Raw genomic sequence first — 18,533 nt, 5'->3', positions numbered from 1 at the left:
TTTCCAAAGTGTGGCCATAGTTGCATATGTATTTGGCAAGCCACACTATGGCTTGCCACATGGCAACCACAGTCTGGCCATAGTATGGCAAGCTGTGGCTAGCCATAGCCATAGTTGCCATAGGTAAACCACAGTTCGGCCACACTGTGGCCATAATTGTTGTGTTGACTGGGTAGTAATTAGCTACGTATACCGTCTCCCACTTCACCGATGTCATTTATATACAATAAGAAAAATATAGCTACCAAGAAAAATACTAACTTATTTAGAATGCCACTAACTTTGTGTATCCATTTCATCTTGTTGGTCGATAGAATTATTCCCACTCAATTAATGAGGATAAATAATAGCATTGTGATCACAATGCTACTCAGTGGCGGTTGCTGTTAACAGCAACTGAATTGATAGTACCTGAAGCATATTCCATGAACTTCGGTATCAGTACGTAGGAAAATGACCTTATTTCAAAAACATCATCGTATGCACAACTAATACTTTTTCTTGTATCAGATATCCCGGATAAATTGAACTTGCCTCCCGAAAATACTGTCGATGTAAAATTGATCTATTCGATACAATCGATTTAATTCGATTCGAAAGTTATGAAAAATCCTCGTCGTCGGTCAAATCGTGTGAGCGAAGTTGAAATACGAATGTTGTCATGCGATTGTGATTCGCAGTGATTCGTTTGGATCCGAAACGGACTGATTTCCAGGTTAGTACAGTGTTAATTAAGAAAAAAATATTTTTTTTGGTGCCCAATCATTGTATCTATGACTATGGAATACGATGTTAGAAACTTCGTTGGGAAGTGGCTGTTAAATACTCTGTACGTGATTCCATATTGCTCTCTTTACATTTCCTAGTATAATTTTATGGGTATACCTTAGGAGATAAACTAACTTTACACCGTTCTGTCAAAAGTAGGGAGAAGCAGTTTTCGAGCCATGGAGGGAATTCAGGTAGTTCATTACTTCTATGATAATTTGAAGCTTTACTAGGTTTCTATTTTAGAAATTGTGTTCAGCATGCTTAGAAGTAGCAACATCTCCTTAAAATTTACTCTTGTTGACTTAATATCTTGCATCATGGTGAACTTAGAATTTAATTGCTAAATTGTCACCGTTTGGCGAGCAATAACAGTGCGCATTAATTTGATATTAATGTAAGACTTAGTGATATTATCATCTGCCCTGGCTGACCAAAAGAAGCTTTATCAGTGATGCATGCTCTGTCGTGTGTCATTAATTGTAAATAATGAACCCAATAAAATTGATATATCTTTTGGCATTTCTCGTATGATGGTGGTGTTTACATTGTGTTCCTAGCGTAAGTGTAGGCAGACCTAACCATCGTTTCGTCATGCTTTCTGTTAATTGTGGTAGCAGCTGCATTTTCTGTTTTTCCTTCATATTCGTGACTCCCTGGTTTAATTTATTTCTTTTTCATATTAGATAATTATGGGCATCACTGAAACTGTTCCCATGGACTAACTTTTTAATTCTTTTAGGTCATTAATTTTCAGCTTCAAGATGTATGATTGCAAGAAATATATTGCATCATCTGGATTCTAGGAATCTTTCCCGTGATGTCCCCCTTTCAGTACACTATAATTTTAATTTTGCTAATAGCTATGTTGTTCCTTTTGTGGCATGCTGTGAATGCAAAATTTTGGGTAGTGCATAATAAATTCATATAATCATGATGCCATTGTGCATCCATAGCAAGGTGTAAACCTCCCTGGTAAAGTAACTCTTCGTTTTCCTCTCTTAGGAAATGCCCAGGTAGGATTCAACCCTTATGTTTTGTAATTAACTGCATACTTGCTTCATGCTGTTACATTATTCCTGTCATATACAGTGCCTTAGACTTGTATTTTGGAGGAATGAGGACAATTTGGCTTATAGTGTAGCTTGATTTTGTTCTCTTTTTTTTCATGCTCTTGCTTGTTAACTCTAGTTGTAATGTGTAATAATCTGTTAGGGCATGATTTATGTCATTGTGCTATGCCTAAAATTGTGTGTATAACTAGTTCTGACTGTATTTCAGGAATCTGATTCAGAGAAACTATCTACAAAGTCTTCAAGGAAGAGGCAGCGTAAGAAACAAGCAGCTGCTTTGGAAAAACTTATATTAGCATCTGAAGCTGCTGGCTTCTGCAAGCAAGAACCCACTGAAAACTCAGACCGAGACAGTGTGAAAATTAAGGGGTGTTTAAGTGATATTGTTTTCAATTATAATTCTGTAAAGGGGAAGGAATGCCATGGAGGAAATAGTTCTTTAGATGGCAATGTGAATGCCAATCCAAGCAGCGTTTGTTGTGAACCCTCAGAGAATGTATTGCAGGGGAAGAATCAGGATACAGATCCAGGAGTGACTGTACCCCATACAAAGAGGAGACGAAATAGGAAGAAGGCGCTTAACTCAGAAGCATGTGTTAGTGCTGATGTTCGTGTAGCTCAAAAAAATATTGAAAAGAAATCTACTCAGCCTGTCATAGTATCACAGAAAGATAACCTTAGTCAAGTAAAATCTTTGTTGAATCGCTGTGTTGATCTTCCTTCATATACTGACAAAACTAATAATTTAAAAGAAGTGAAAGCAGCTGCTCAGCTGAATAACACATCTGATGCTAAATCAGTGGGAGAAACTGCTGACAGAGAATCTACTCTCTCACGCTCAAAAAGAAGGCGAAATCGTAAAAAAGCCATTGGATCATTGGATCAAAGTGATTCTCAGGCTAAGATTGTCAATGATGAAGATTTGAAGACCCAGATAATACCTCTCCATCCTCCTCTTGTGGGTCAGCATTCTCCTCAGAAGAAAAGCCCTAATGGCGAAGGAGTGAAACTTAATCCACCCATTTCCTTAGTTTCAGAAAACACTGGAGCTAGCAAAACGGTACAGCCTGGGGTAAGCAAATCGGCTTCTAAGAGTGGGGAAATATCCACTGATAATATCTTAAAAAAGACTAATTGTAAGGAGCCAAGACCATCAGACTCAGAATTGCCTAAAAATATTGGCTCCACTGGTAAGAAAAAGGTTGACCCCAATTGTAGTTCTCCTTTAAAGGAAGGGGAAGAAAAAATAGTGAAAAGAATAAAATCATTACAAGAGCCTTTGGTTCCCAAGAAAAAAGAATCTTCCAGTGTTGATCCTGAGACTGGTGTGGGTGAATTAAAGTGCTCAGAGAAAGACAAAGCAGAAGGTTGTGATCCTTCGAGAGAGATAGAGAAAAGACTGTCATCATCTGTCTTCCAAAAAATTAGTGACCCCTCAAAACTTACTGAAAGTCACGCTGCAGTTATGGCAGAAGCAAAGAAAACTATGTCCAAAGGTAGGCCTAGTCCTAAGGGAAGCCTTGGCAAAGATAAAGCAAAAATCTTGACAGAGGGTGTGAGTGAATTTGCATCAGAATCCATCGTGACAACTTCATTTCTTGGTGATGAGGTGGATAGGGCATCGGCCTCCATCCAGTCACTCACAGTTTCGCCTCAGTCTGGTGGTATACATACTTTCATATCCAAGACTAAGAATGACCCTGAGCAAAATTTTGCCGGAATACCTGTTGCCAGTAAAGGAGCACCCATCAAGAAGATAGATCCTGTGTCTGTTGAGGCATTAGATGAGGTTGTAGTGTGTTTGAACAAAGTGAAACTAGAGAATAAGAATGAAAAAGGCAGCAAGGATGTAACAAAATCTAGTACTGTGCAAGATTCCTCATCAAAAGGTGGTGATAATGTAAAGGGAAAGCCTGGTATTAATGCTTCTGTTTTAAAAGAATCATCAAGAACCAGAGAGACAGTTACACGATCCAACCACGGACAAAATATTGAAAATAAAGCTGTATCACGCAATGAAAAGATTTTCACATCTCCGAAATTGTGCACCGATGGAGAACCTGCATCGAAGAATGGCGCTAATGTGAGTGTGATTAAAGAGGCTGTGGTAGGTGAGTTACAGATGGGTAAAGACAATTCAGAAACTGAGAAAATGTTAGAAACATCAAAACATAATGACCAGAGTGCCAATGCAGATCTAGATTTAGTGGAAAAATCAAAAGAAAAAGTTATAGCTGAAAGGGAGGCAAGGAAGGCTGCTAAATTGGCAAAAAAGCAAAAGGATAAGGTGCCACAAGAGAAAGAATTGACCAAAGAAACCCTTGGTAGCCAATCCACAAAGCTTCATGATGCTGATTTGGATAAGAAAGGAGTTTCACCGATGGAGGTGCAACCCATTGTCGTGCCATCTAAAGTTCAGCCAGACAGTGAAAAACCTGGTGCGGAGAAAAGTAAAGCTGAGCTTAGAGCAGAACGTAGAGCGAAGCAGGAGGCTCAGCGTGCTGCCAAGGCAGCAGCAGGCAAAGCCCCTCCGGCTCAAAATAAAACAAAAACAACTGAGCCCAAAGTGGCCAAAGTTGTGTCTTCCGAGGGCGTCAAGACCACCATAAAGCGTCCCTCTGCAAACCTGAAGGAACCGAAAAAGGAGCAGGGCGCGAAGCTCTTGAGTCGACTTGGATGGGGTGATGGACGTATGAAGCGGAGCCCCAGTGAGGATGCTACTTTGAAAGAAACTCAGTCAATACACCCAGCCATTGTCCAACTCAGCACAAAATTCACTGATAGAATTGTTTCAGGCTCCAATGCACGCTGCTTGGCTTTTGTACAGGTATGATGATTTTGACAAGATTTATCAAATTTAAACACTAATAATTGGTTAGGTTTTACCACGAATGTATGTAGCCCCATGTTTCATCATTATCAGTGTGAATCTTTCATTGAAGTTAAGTGCTTCAGCTGAATCTCTTTCATCCTGAATTTGATAAAAGTGACATAATGCCTATGTCCTTTATGTCAATGCATTCATTTTCAATTATAAATCTATTCATAAATGTTGTACTACCTGTGTTACTGCTCATGATGGTAGTACCTTAGTACATTTGGTTTATGTACTTACCCCTTTCTTTTTCAATTTTTTTGTGTGTCATTGTAACCGTAATCAGGATGTAATGGTTATAAGGTCTTATCTCTTGTAGCAATTTGATGATTACTTCTTACACATCTCCTTATTCCCCTTACTTTTGGTCTATTTTGTTGCTAGGGAAAAACTTTGTCTCAGTTTCAGAGGTGATTATTCAATACTGATTGATAAAACTCATTTTCTGAAAATAGGTCAATGATAGTAATAATGTAAATGAATGATTTGAACACTCACTTTTACTTTTTCTTAATGAGGTGAGAATTCATTATACCCAGTAACTTAAGGGGCACCATCATTTCATGTTCTGAGGTTTACATTGTAACAGTTTTTAAGCCCTTCATGGTGTATCCGCAAATTGTTAAGTCGAGACTAATTTATTAATTTACTTATTTATCAGGCCATAAAGAAGGCAATCCTTGACTATAAAACACCACCTCAAAAAGAGCTGGGTCGAGACTTGGAAGCACGCCTTCTTGCCCCAAGCCTGGCTTATCTTGAGTCACAGCGCCCTCATGCTGTATCTGTCTCTAACGCTACAAAGTTCCTCAAGTGGCAGCTGACACAGTTACAGCCCTTACAGCAATGTTCCATTGGTAAGGTTATGTATGATTCATCTTAAATTATTTCCATGATATTTATTTAGTAGTTAATTGTTAATACACTAATTTACCTAAATCCTCTTCTAAATAGTAAAGTAAAAAAGCATTCAAATGGAAAAGTGTCAAAAAAATTATTTCCATGATATTTATTTAGTAGTTAATTTTTAATATACTAATTTACCTAAATCCTCTTCTAAATAATAGAGTAAAAAATCATTCAAATGGAAAAGTGTCAAAAAAGTGAAAAAAATTATTTCTATGATATTTATTTAGTAGTTAATTTTTAATATACTAATTTACCTAAATCCTCTTCTAAATAATAAAGTAAAAAAGCATTCACATGGAAAAGTGTTGCACTTCTGGGTTCAGATATGAAATCCATTTGGGAAATAGTATAGAAGTTGTCTCAATGCTGTTATGCAGCGAAAGAAAGAAACTGACCCAGAATTCTTATTATGTCACCAACCTGTTTAGAATGCTGCAACTTTCATGGTCTTTGCCCCTTAAATACGTGTTACAGGTTCATATAGCCTTGAAAATCTAAATTTGTCCTAGGCCAAAATTGGTCAGTCTGTTATGAATCATTGACTTTACTGTCTTTTTAATAGAAAAACTGATGGAGAGCAAATAGGTAATGGAAAAATCAGGAACCCGTGGCCAAAAATTGGTTTATTCAATGGCAAGTGATGAGGTTATCAAATCTTGTTGGAGCAACTAAGAAATCACTCCTTGATTTTGCAGCTTTAAAGATCCCTCCAAGAAATTTAGCTCACACCTTTGATGTTCGCTGACGTGGGCACACCTAGATATCTTCGGGTGATAAAAAAGAAATCCATGCCAATCCCTCAAAAGGAAAATATGCTTTATGACTAAGTATTATTAAGAAAAAATATTCCTCATTCATTGTATTCTCTCATCAGTTAAATATTTTTTTAAATCCGAAGTTGCATCACTTTTCATGAGTTGGTGATGTTGTTAGAGTGTCGGTTCATTTCCTTGTTGAGCAAGGACTACTCGTTGAAGGAACCAATAGCTAATTAGAGTGTTAAAAGGATGAACTATGTGAAGCCCTTGCATGAAAGGGAGGATTAGTTGAGGAACAGTCACCCACTCACCATCACCTCATCAATTTATCTGCAAAGGGGTAAAGACCATCAATTTATCAAGCTTGTTTCTTCCCAACTAAATGGGAAATGCGTTAATGTTATAACTGCAAAACCTGTACTTTAAATGTAAATATGATTTTGCTAAATTTTTTTAGGAAACTCAACAGCATCACCTTTGGAAACTAAAAAATTGGCTGTCAATTCGGATGAAGAAGCTAAGAAAATTTTAATAGATGGCCTGGATGCTTATATTTGGGAAAAAATTAAACTGGCAGAGCAAGCAGTTTGTGAAACTTTGCAAGATAAAATTAAAGATGGTGATGTTATTTTGACTTATGGCTGGTAGGTGATGATTATATTTGACTTCCTTCCCTATCGTATACCTTTGTTTGGGGAATATTAATTGAATTTGATGAAGAGAATTTTCCTCATTTTCTTGGTTACTAGCATACATTTTTGGACAGCATCATCACTTTAAAAAATACATGCATGTTTACATTCAATACAGTGGAACTTGGATAATTCCAACATCAAGGGACCAGTTAAAAACTTCGAATTATCCAAAATTTCGAATTAAAGAAGCCCTTAATAAATAGGTCCAGAACAATAAAATTCATATTTCCAATCAAAACTCTATATTAAATTGACACTCTTTAAACATAAATACTAGATGGGTCGAATAGCAGATTTCTCGAACTCAAATATCGAATTCGAATATTAAATCATAGCTCGAATATTCGAATACTTTGAATACTAGAATTGTGCAAAGCTTATTAAATGTACGTTTTTTCTTCTATTTCACTTGATGAATGTATAAATAAAAAGGTAAGCAGTGGAACCTCGATCTATCGTTTTTCAAGGGGATGGACGAAAAAAACGAATGCGGGGATGTTTTACCAGGTTGCCTATGCAGCAGGAAACCCAAGATTTTGGCGAGTAATTGTGATTTCCTTTAATGGATTCAAACAGGAATTTAGCTGATTAATGGAATATTTCAATTTTATGGAAACAATTTGGACTTAAAGTTGATTCAACTAACATCTCTTTCAAATATCCTACGGGGACACACCACCTCACGAAAAAATGATTGTATGCCGTAACGGCATTTACACTGCTACGATGGATTTCTGTCTGATGTATACATTGTTATCTATCAAACGCCATTTCAGCAGCACGCTCATCTGATACTCGGCTTCATCAAACTTCTTATTTTCAACAGGTAGCTCGCTTTACCCCCACTCCTATTGTCAAGTGCTAGTGGACAATCTGAGACGTTTTGCAAAATACACGTGCTTCCAAATCTTCGAATTTCTGCTCATCAACAAGAAGAGTCTCATGAAAAGTAGTAAAGTATAGTAGTCCCAGGAGTAAAGTATAGTAGTCCCAGGAGTAAAGTATAGTAGTCCCAGGAGTAAAGTATAGTAACATTTTATTCTAACCTTAAAATGTCCTCAGCAACACCTGAACTGCTGTGCACTACCAACTTAACGCGTTGCGTACCGGGGTATTTCAATTCCTAGGAACACCGATTCTGGAAATAAGTGCCTATTAGGGCGTAATGCCTTTGGTTTAAACATGGTTAAAAAGCTAATGTTTTGAATATAACTTTACCCAATCAAACGTTATGATGTATCAATTCATTATGAATAACGAACAACAACTGAAAACGTACTAACGAATACGTATTGTACGCTTTAAAATTGTTTAGGAAAAAAACCCACTGTTTTTCAAAAAAGGCTGATATTTTTGCCTGTTTCCTCGAATTAAGGGAAGGGTGAGTCATCTGACTTGAGTCGCTGTTTATAATTTATACCTAAAGTGACACAACAAAAATTTGAATTATCCATGATTTTTTAGCATTGTATGAATACAAAATGCTAGGGATCAAGAGAAATATTCGAATTAAAGAAATTTGAATTATCCAGATTCTACTGTATTTTTGTGGTAATGCATTTCCACAAATTTTTACTTAATACTGTTAAATTTGGTTGATGTTTTTTTTTGTTAATTATTAATTACTGCCACTAGTTCATGAGTACACATTTAGTTCTTAAAGAAGTTTTCTAGCTATGTATCTTTTCTTTCCTCCAGCTCATATCTTCTTCAGCAAATCTTAACTCAAGCAAAGAAATCAGGGACCAAGTTCAAGGTATTTGTGGTAGACGGTCGTCCCTGGAGAGAAGGCAGGGAAATGCTGAGATGCCTCGTGGCTATGGGGATTCCCTGTTCTTATGTACTGCTATCTGCTGCCAGCTCTGTCATGCGACAGGTGATCATAATTTATTAAGCTACAGCCATATTCTCCAGTTAAACTATTTATTTTAGTGAATGATGGCTCAATTTTTTGTATTTGGACAGTCTGGTCTGACTAAATTTAATTTACATAATTAAATGTAAGGGTCAGTTTTACTTGTTTTAAACTGTGGTTCAGTTCATAGCATCAGTTTTGGTTCCAGTTCTTACTTTTTCTCCTATGTTGCTCAATTTTCAATGAAAAGAGAACATATTTTTTGTATGCAAAATAAAAAGTCGGCCTTTTTAATGTGTTGAAAATATCTGTGTGGAGGGAGAAAAATTTTTATCTAAATTTATGGAAATACACACCATGTCCTGAGATAAATTTTCCTTTAGTATGTGGAGCAAAAAATTTTGCTCCTCCCGCAGAATTGCAGGTAACAGAGTCTTTTAAAATAGTTTGTCATTAAAAATCAAATATAAAATTGAGCCCCCTTAAAAGTCTATGATTCAGCAACCCTGTGGCTAAACTCTCTTGCAACCACCCTAAAGACTTCAATGATAACCACGCCTATGACCTCACAATGGTCACAGTTGTGTTATTGCTAATAAAAGTGGTTCCATAGTTTTTCTTGTCCAAAAACCCTCTTTAAGTAATTATTTTATATATGTCATTTTGATGAAGACATTCATACTATTTTCTCTCTTATTACTTATTTTTTAACTTAGGCATCCAATAGTTGGAAATTGTAATACATATATTACTTTTATAATAAATGAAATATTTCACATTTTCCGAAGTGGGTTGCAAATTCCATCAAAATCGCCCTAATTTAACTGTATAAAATTAAAGGTGAAAAAATGACATGATTTATGTAAGTCTGTAATGATGAAGTAGTGATGATGATATTTTAAGTTATGGATATTAATATTATTTTATCATCTCCACAGGTGAACAAAGTTCTGCTTGGAGCCCATGCTTTGCTGTCTAATGGTTATGTTATGTCCAGAGTTGGTGTTTCTCAGGTTGCTCTCTTGGCTAGTGCACATAACGTGCCTGTGTTAGTTGCTTGTGAAACTCATAAATTCTGTGAGCGAGTTCAGTCGGATTCATTTGTCTACAATGAAATGGGTAAGTTTTTCTTTCTTTAAATATAGTATCATTTTTACAAAGTATTTTATATCTGTGGAGTGTAAAATGATTTTTTTCAAATGGGAACGGGGGAATTTCATGGTGTTGGACGTAGCATTCGTGCAAGTGTTATCCCCTTTTTCCAAATTTACATTAAAATATGTTAATTTTTGCTTTGAGCTATTATACAAAATATAGCTTTGTTTAAAAACTATCTGGCTGTAAAATGATAAATTTGATCAATCATGTAATTAAATGAATTTTTTTTTGTTTCATGCGTAGCCCACTTGAATTTCACTTTTGTCTTTATGTGTGTCTCACTGTCTGTGTAATTTCATCAGTTGACATTGATATATTCATGATCTTGTTGGGATACAGGTAGATAAGGAAAAAATAGAAATTAATCCTGATGTAAATTTTTCATAAATACTGGTGGATACAGTTTTGCAGCACAGAGTTTACTGCAACTGCACTTCTGGTGTGTACACCAGGCCCTTATTTTTCAACATTACGTTTTTGCTGTCACAAAATGACAAGAAAAATATAACTGTGTGTGCGTGACACAATGTCAAAAACGAAGTTTAAATTCATGTGCTAAAATTTGGTTACTTTAAAATTACAGTAACCCCTGCCCCAAGGGCTTGAATTACTAAAGATCCAAAATTGGATATGTTGGGATTGAAAGCACTGTCCCAATGAAAGATATGATGGGAGAGTCGTTTTGTGCAGAAATTCCTTTTTTTTATGAGTTTTAGTCTCCCACAATCAGTTCCACCCCCCTTAGTGTGATGTAGTTTAAGTACAGCCTGCACCACTTACTTTCTCTGCTAGATACCTCCCCTCCCTCACCAAAGGAATTGATAGGACTTTCACTGTTCCACTAACTCCATTGTGGGGATGAAAATAAAATCTGATACATTATATGAGGGCATCTGAGGGAAGATATGAAGAAAGCATCTTATTAACAGCATGGACTTACTATGCTACATATAATAGTTGTCTTCAACTGATAAATTAGTCATACATTACACATGCGGCCTCTGTTAATTCAAGAAAGTTATTTGATATCCTGTAAAAATTCACTGCATTCTATCTCGAAGAACTCCCAGCACTTACAAGGAGACATCGCCAAAGTGATGTTCGGGATCTGGATGCAGATGTCATTTTCTTAAACTATATAGGCAAGATAGAAAAAGTGTCACGGCTTTCTTCCACATAGGCCCGGGTTCGAGAGATATTTGCATGTAAAGATTTTGTGCAGGGTGACATCCCTTGAGTAAGCCCTCCCTCTCAACTACGGCCGTGGCGATGCGGCCTAGGGCGTAAGTCCCCTATTCTGTCGTTCGTGTCCCGGGTTCGAATCCCAGTATTGGCATTTTTTTCTCTTCTAATTTTTGAAATCACCGTTACAATTTATCCCCATTTGTTTTATTTAGTTACTTCGCGAATTTTTAAATTTAATATCAATTTATAGATTTTAAACGAAACTCCGAATTGTGCCTTGCCACGCGAATTAGAGGACGTATATAATGACTTACACGTGAATTTCCGTGTAATGTGCTAATCATGTGCACCGATGCACACTTCTGCATGCGAAATCTTTACATGCGAATATCTCTCGAACCCGGGCCTATGTGGAAGAAAGCCGTGACGCTTTTTCTATCTTGCCTTTATAGTTTAAGAAAATAACATCCGCATCCAGATCCCAAACATCACTTTGGCGATGTCTCCTTGTTAGTAATAAGCTCTTTTGAAGAAATGTGATTTGATGTTGATAAACTAAAATCAGGAAGTGAAAAATCTCATTATTTTTTATTTTACCTTCCTTTAGGTGAACCTGATGGCTTGGCACAGCTATTGGGCGGTGAAGATGGCCCACTTACTGACTGGAGAACCATCCCTAGCTTATCCCTCCTTAACCTTAGTTATGATGTGACACCACCTGAACTAGTGACAGCAGTAGCTACGGAATTGGCTGTGCTTCCTTGTACAAGTGTTCCTGTGGTGTTGCGAGTGAGGCCAGCTGAGCCAATAGCCTCGAGGCATTAGTGCTGTTAATGAGTGATGAAATGTGATACAGTTTAAAATTGTAAATACTTTCCCCAGCCCCAGTGTGTATCCAAGAAAGTAATTTGGACTTAACTTATGCTACCTAACACTTGTACTTATGCTGGCATCAAATGGTGCACTGAGTGGTTCCAGAGAGCACCTTTACTTTTCTATTTCAGGATTGTGTATTAATTCATCATTTTTATTGGTTTGGTCTGTACAATCTCATCCTAATACAAAGATTCTGGTAAAATTTGGTTTTCAGCTCAATAAATTAAAAGTAATTGAATTTCTGTGCATTTGTATTATCAATTTAAATGCTCCTTGCAATGATATTAGTATTTTCCTCTGCTAACAATAAATACACCAAGGATGAAGTTCACCATGAAAAAATATTTGACTTGCCAGGATTCCAACCCAGATCTCACGATTGCTGGTCAGGTGTGTTAGCCAGGTACACCACCAAGGCCCTAATATTTGGCTGGAAACAAATAAATTTGGAAGCAACAATTAGGACTGAGCTGGCCTAATTTAAGTTAAAGAGAGAAACAATACTTATGCCTAAATTAAAAATCAGTACCCCAAGTTAAGGAAAATGATAAACAAGACTATCTCATGAAATACTCCAGCCTGAAGCCACTTGACTAAGCCCATTTTAGAAATTAATTAACATGTAGACTAACAAGATTGTACCTTACTAACAAATTTAAGTAAGATATTCAACCAATTTCCAAATAGTAAAAAATTAATATTTTAAAAATGCAGCCTTGTAAGAACCGCTCTTTTGACTAAAATTTATGTTTAAAAAAAAAAGACTAAAATTTTGGTTTTCCTTAATTCTAAATTTAAGTATGTACTTCACAATTTGTAAAAATCTGTGACAACATCTGAGGTCTATCAAGCAAAGAATGAGAGGTCGAGAGGTGAGCAACTGGCTCCTAGATTACAGACATCAAATTAGACAGGCTGGAGTCATGAGGAGAGCATGACTGGTTGAGAGGCTGACTTCAATGTGAGAGAGCATTGGAGGATGGTGCTGTAATAATCTCAGAAAAATGCTGACAGCACCTCTCTTCCCTCAGAGAATTCATCATCCGATTACGATAAATAAAAAAATCTTAAATCATTCTTTTGGATTATTCCCACATAGATTCAAAATTTCCACTTTTCATTCGTCTGTATATGAATGTATGTATTATATTATGTACTTTAATTTACCATTATATTAAAATTTATGCCCTATTTTATTTAATGTAAGTAGTGCAGGGGTGTAAAGTTACAAACTGTAACAAATTAAGGAAGAAAATCAATATTCATAATAACACATACTAGACGCAGCCACGACAAGCACACGATTTCCAATGTAATTTTTGCCGTCATAGGTTATCAGACGAATTGACTTCCACGTAAAAGGTACACTTTACAGCCTTCAAGGTCATCGGTGATGATTGTGGGGTGAAATTATAGGTGCGGTGGGCGAGTTGCGTATGTAATAAACTCTGCGTCGCATCGTGCGCGCTCTTTTTCCCGGAATCCCCGGAGCCAGCTTCGCCGTCTAATTTGGAGTGTGTTCTAACTAGTTTTAAGGGTAATTGAAACACTTTCACTTTTACCATATATGCTTTAATGCGGAATTGATCACGGGAGAAATCAACTTTGCCATAAGAAAATCGATAACTTTTGTTTAAACTAAAAATGTAATGGATTGGTAAATGTTTGCATAAAATATCGTGTGTTTCGCGAATATCGTAGGCCGCAGCACGAAAGCTAATCACCCATTTTTTGGGTTTCCAAATTACAAACAGGTACCGATGGTGACCATTTAATATCAGCAAAAAGCTGTTATCTAATTGCGAATTTATCTAACCAACAAATTACTGATAATTCGACGATTGGAGGATCAGATTACTCTCGAAAATTATGGTGAAAATCTTTAGAAATCACTCACTATATGAGCATTTTCATCTGACAGCCGATATGGTCTGATCGTCTCGTCATGTTCCTGCCTGTGTTTATGATCTCTCTAAGTACGAAGAGTAGTGTAAAGGAGTTCTTACGATGCAAAAGAGGTTCCCTGGACTTTAATACTTCTGGTATTTCATTCTCACCGCGGAGAAATAAGCCTCAAATCTCGCAGATTTTTGCCCCTGGTACATCAGATTTGCTCTTAAAAGGGCAGTTTGGAAGCCGGCTATTAGTACCGTATGTTATGTCAGGAGGTATTCTCGTAAATGGTATCATTAGAATTTGTTTTTGCTTTTCCTCGCCTTCTGCAGCTTTCGTGGCAGCTGATTGTCCGCTGAACGGATGGCTTAAGGCTCCCTCCCCTGAACAGCTGGCCAAGTCGCAATGCACCCCCTCCGCTTATCCTCTTTTCGCTGAACACCAAGCCAGCCGATGACAAACCACCTCAGCCGATCATTGGGAAGAAGGGTGAGTAGTCGTCCGGCAACAGCAACAGCTCAAGTTAAATTGGGCAACTTACAAGGATACCTCCTTGTATGTCATTCTCGCCGTGGAGATACAAGCCTCAAATCTCGCAGATTTTTCTCAATTTGGGCTATTTCGAAGCCAGCTATTAGTGTCGTATATTATCTCAGGAGGTATGCTCGTAAATGGTATCATTAGAATTTATTTACGTTTTTACGTCGCCTTCTGCAGCTTTCGGGCTTGTTGACTGTCGACTTCAACGGCTGCCTTCTCCTAATGCACCCCTCACGCTTGGCCCCCCTCTGCTGGATACTGCGCCAGCCAATGGTGGACACAGCATAGTGGTGTAGGGTGAGTAAAATGGTATAATCGCCCTCCTACAACTACAGCTGAAGTCAAGTGGAACATATGCCCTCCGCTGGGTAGGCCCATGATACAATGCCATCTTACGATATAAAAATTTACAATTGTGTTTGGCAATGCAGGTGGGCCCGCAGGGTGGAGGGGCACACCCCCCATATGTATCCGCCACTGATTTATTTGCATTTAATGTAAAGCTGAAGCTATATTCACAGCAGTAAATCAAAATGAAGTAACTACATTTTAATGTGTTTGTGAAGGATGAATTATGTATTATAATAATATGTACTTACCTTTTGAATGTAGAAAATAAAAAATATCAATGATTTCTTCAAGCTTTACTTAATGAAAGAATTAACTTTGTAAGGTTCACTAATATACATGTTTAAAATAGCACCAAAGGCCTCTATATTATATATTTAAAAAACACCCTATACTTGATAAACCACCAAGCATGCTCTAATGACGTTAGCGTTGGCTCCTGCTTCCCCTACCCTGGCCATTTGCCTTGGAATTAGGTATGCTGCTTATTTACATTCAAAATTTAACGAGGAATGTTAAATTATGAATGTACTATCTAAGACACCAAATGGCCAGATGTAATATATCTAAGTGATTTCCTGATTAAAATAGGCATCCCTTGGCCCCCCTCCAATAGACCCACCACTGACATTAGGAAAACAATTTAATACCTAAATTTCCTTTCATTTCCAGCTCATTTCAATACGACTGATTGATTAGTAACCACTTCAAATACAGATATCTCCACTTTTTGCATGGACAGTAGGCATCAACACCCTATGAGTTGGATTTGAGGCCTGAACGCAGACTTCCGACCAGAGGAAAGGTGTCATTGTTAGGGCAGACAGATGCCCCAACTTTTGAAGGACCAACTCTTACGTCACTGTTAACTTGTTTGAAAGTTAGTGACACTTGAATGGGATGAGGAAGGAAACTGCAGCGAGTGGGACCTTTAGATGAGGCAATTTGGACTGGCAAGGATAAAGAGAGACTGAGATAATGATATTCAGCTGCCCTCTCTCAGCAATGCACTTCACCAGCCAGTTTCATTCAGGGCTCTAGTTTTGTTCCTATTGAGGTGCCACGACCTTAAAATCGCTATGGAATGAAGTGTAAAAGAGTGCTGCTTCGCTCCAAGATTATAAGACAAGGAAACAGCTGGCAAAAACATTCGTGAGGGCAGTGACCAATGTAGATCCGGAATGTGGACCAATTGAATAGCTCATACAGTGCAGAAGAAGTTTTTAACAAGGAGCAACTTAAGAATAGGTACATACATACTGCAGAATATTATTCTTTGTCTGCATCAATCAAAAGATAGCCAATCAAGAGACCGTGCGTTACTGATAAATATTTCAAAAATTTGGTGGAGGAAAGGGACAGGGCTGGGAGTTATTATGTACTTCTGCATTTGTAACTGATAACTTCAGGCTTAACTACATGAAACCTTTCCACTATGAAAATAAAAGAATCAACTTTGAACAGTTCAATATTATTCAAGAAAGAACAGCCCAGATTTCATAACATATATAGTTACATCTATCATGCATGCATCTCATTTTTTATCAATGCAGGGTCAGTGGTGGATCTAGGTTTGGACCAAGTTGGGGGGTGGGGGAGCTGGAGAAGTGAATCCCCAAACTCCCAGCCCAAGGGGTTTCAGGGATAATGGTAACTTGGGATTTTCAAGACTCAAAAACAGCTGTTTTAGGCTATTTCTTAGATAGAAGAGAGACTACTTTGCACACGTAGTAGATCATTTTATTAATAGCAAATCATATTAAGTAGGCCGTAAGGTAAAACTTATTTGTATGCTGATTTGTTATAGTTGGTAAATTTACCGGAAAATGTAACTAAATTACTTTTGTACCAGTGATAACCTCAATAAATTTCTATTTTATATATTGTATGTTTTCACCCAACGCAAAGCAAAGTGGCTGTAATGATACCCGTATAAAAAATGTTGTCTATTTTTTTAAGAATCCGGGGGGGGGGGGGGGGAGGGACTGTGCCCTGCCCCTCTCTTAACCCCTCAACGCTATTGGCAACACATCCCTATCTTCCTAATGATAAAATGGCCTCAATGCAAATTTGATCAGTGTAAAGACCCCAAGAAACGCATCCCTTGCACTAAGTGAGGCATGGGTGCACATAATACAATCCTCACAATGAGACTTCATAAAATGTTTGTCACCAAGGGAAAACTAAAATAAAGGTTAAAGCTATATATTCAACATCTTCATAAAACCCTAAACCTATTTTCTCTGAGATTATAGGACATTCATTAAACTGTTCAATTAATTACAAGGCATTTATGTCCACAAAAGACCTTCAGAACTGACAGCTCAGTATCTTATACATTCTCTTTTAAGCGATCCTTTTACCCTAAAAAAAACAACTTCATACATCCATTAACCACTGTAGAAAAAAAATTTCCTATGTAAATGGAAAAGCAATCACTCCATTTTGGATGCAATTATTCGTAAACAAAAGAGAACAGCTTTTTGGTAGAAAAAACAGAAAAATCATCAGCCAGTTCTTGAGCCCTGAAATTTCCATTAGACCCATTGTTGAAATCTTAAGCCATTCTCCCTAGAGTAGGTATATTTTCGATTGAAAATGTATCCTGACAACGAATGAAAGAGAACAATGTTCAGTGGATACATACCAATTCTATGCACAACATAGATTGAAGCTCCTTCAACAGACTTCATCTTCCTCACTATCCCTCTCGTCACCTCATTCAGCATTCATCCATTATTCCCTTTTCCCTCCCTAAGCCACATGGTGGCATCAAAATTCAATTCACTTTACAATGAACCACACTATGCAAGTTTCAGCCTTTTACTTTGATTCCAGCCTCCTCTCAAGTTAGGTTAGTTTCAGGGGTAAATTATGACTGTAAAACACCATAGGAATTTAAAGGAAACTGGAATGCACCAAAATATTTCAGGGCAGCAACAACAAAATATGCATTTTATAATTACCAACTTGTTGGCAAATCCTTCATCCAATATGTAAGGCTTGCCTAGTCAATATTTTCACAGAATCTACCCCATAAGAATGAGTAACAATTCTACTTGGGTAATCACTTCCAAATATAAATAGCCTTTTTTTATCTGCAACACAAAAAGTCAATGCATACAGGGCTCAAGACAAGAACTCGCCAGAGCCTGACTTAATTCAAACCCCAAGTCTACCCATCCATTATCAGGATTCATAACAAGATTTATTAACATGCTCATAGGGAAACTTACTGGCCTGATAGACTCAATTCTCAATGAAATGTGCAATAGGGTAGTTTCCTTCATCAAAGAAAACAAAAGTCAATAATTGCGATTCGTTACCCATCATTAGTGTATTCATAATATACAAATTATTTCGTTTTAGAAATGCCGGTTTAGACGAATGGCAATGGTCCATTTTTATCCTCATTTGAAAAGGGCCAGATTGGTGCCCATGCGATGCCACTCCACGTGACGTCACAGGGACCTAGTTTCTATAGGAGAAGATAGGAGTTATACATCGTTTGAGGTTACCAATGCATGCATCAGGTGCAGAGCTCAGGGAAACATGTCTTAATAATCACTTATTAAAACTGGCTAAGGTCGGAAAGTTTTC

The 18,533-nt window shown here is 37.2% G+C and overlaps 1 protein-coding gene and 1 long non-coding RNA gene across 2 annotated transcripts; both read left to right on the top strand.

The window, feature by feature from the left end:
* The first annotated feature begins 652 nt into the window (after positions 1–652).
* On the top strand, positions 653–12,390 carry LOC124154026. Its single transcript, XM_046527508.1, has 8 exons — positions 653–715; positions 925–962; positions 2,050–4,668; positions 5,378–5,573; positions 6,841–7,027; positions 8,777–8,954; positions 9,872–10,052; positions 11,884–12,390. Exons 2-8 carry the CDS (start codon positions 948–950, stop codon positions 12,099–12,101), a joined length of 3,594 nt encoding a protein of 1,197 aa, XP_046383464.1. The 5' UTR covers positions 653–715; positions 925–947; the 3' UTR covers positions 12,102–12,390.
* Positions 12,391–12,956: 566 nt separating this feature from the next.
* On the top strand, positions 12,957–16,814 carry LOC124174092. Its single transcript, XR_006868856.1, has 4 exons — positions 12,957–13,689; positions 14,378–14,534; positions 14,763–14,882; positions 15,606–16,814. It is a non-coding gene; the product is annotated as an uncharacterized LOC124174092 (long non-coding RNA).
* The last annotated feature ends 1,719 nt before the right edge of the window (positions 16,815–18,533 follow it).

This window comes from Ischnura elegans, chromosome 2 (assembly GCF_921293095.1).
Source record: "Ischnura elegans chromosome 2, ioIscEleg1.1, whole genome shotgun sequence".
NCBI classification, from domain to species: Eukaryota; Metazoa; Arthropoda; class Insecta; order Odonata; family Coenagrionidae; genus Ischnura; species Ischnura elegans.
Note: the sequence above shows the minus strand (reverse complement) of the source record. Positions and strands in the feature narration are given on the sequence as shown.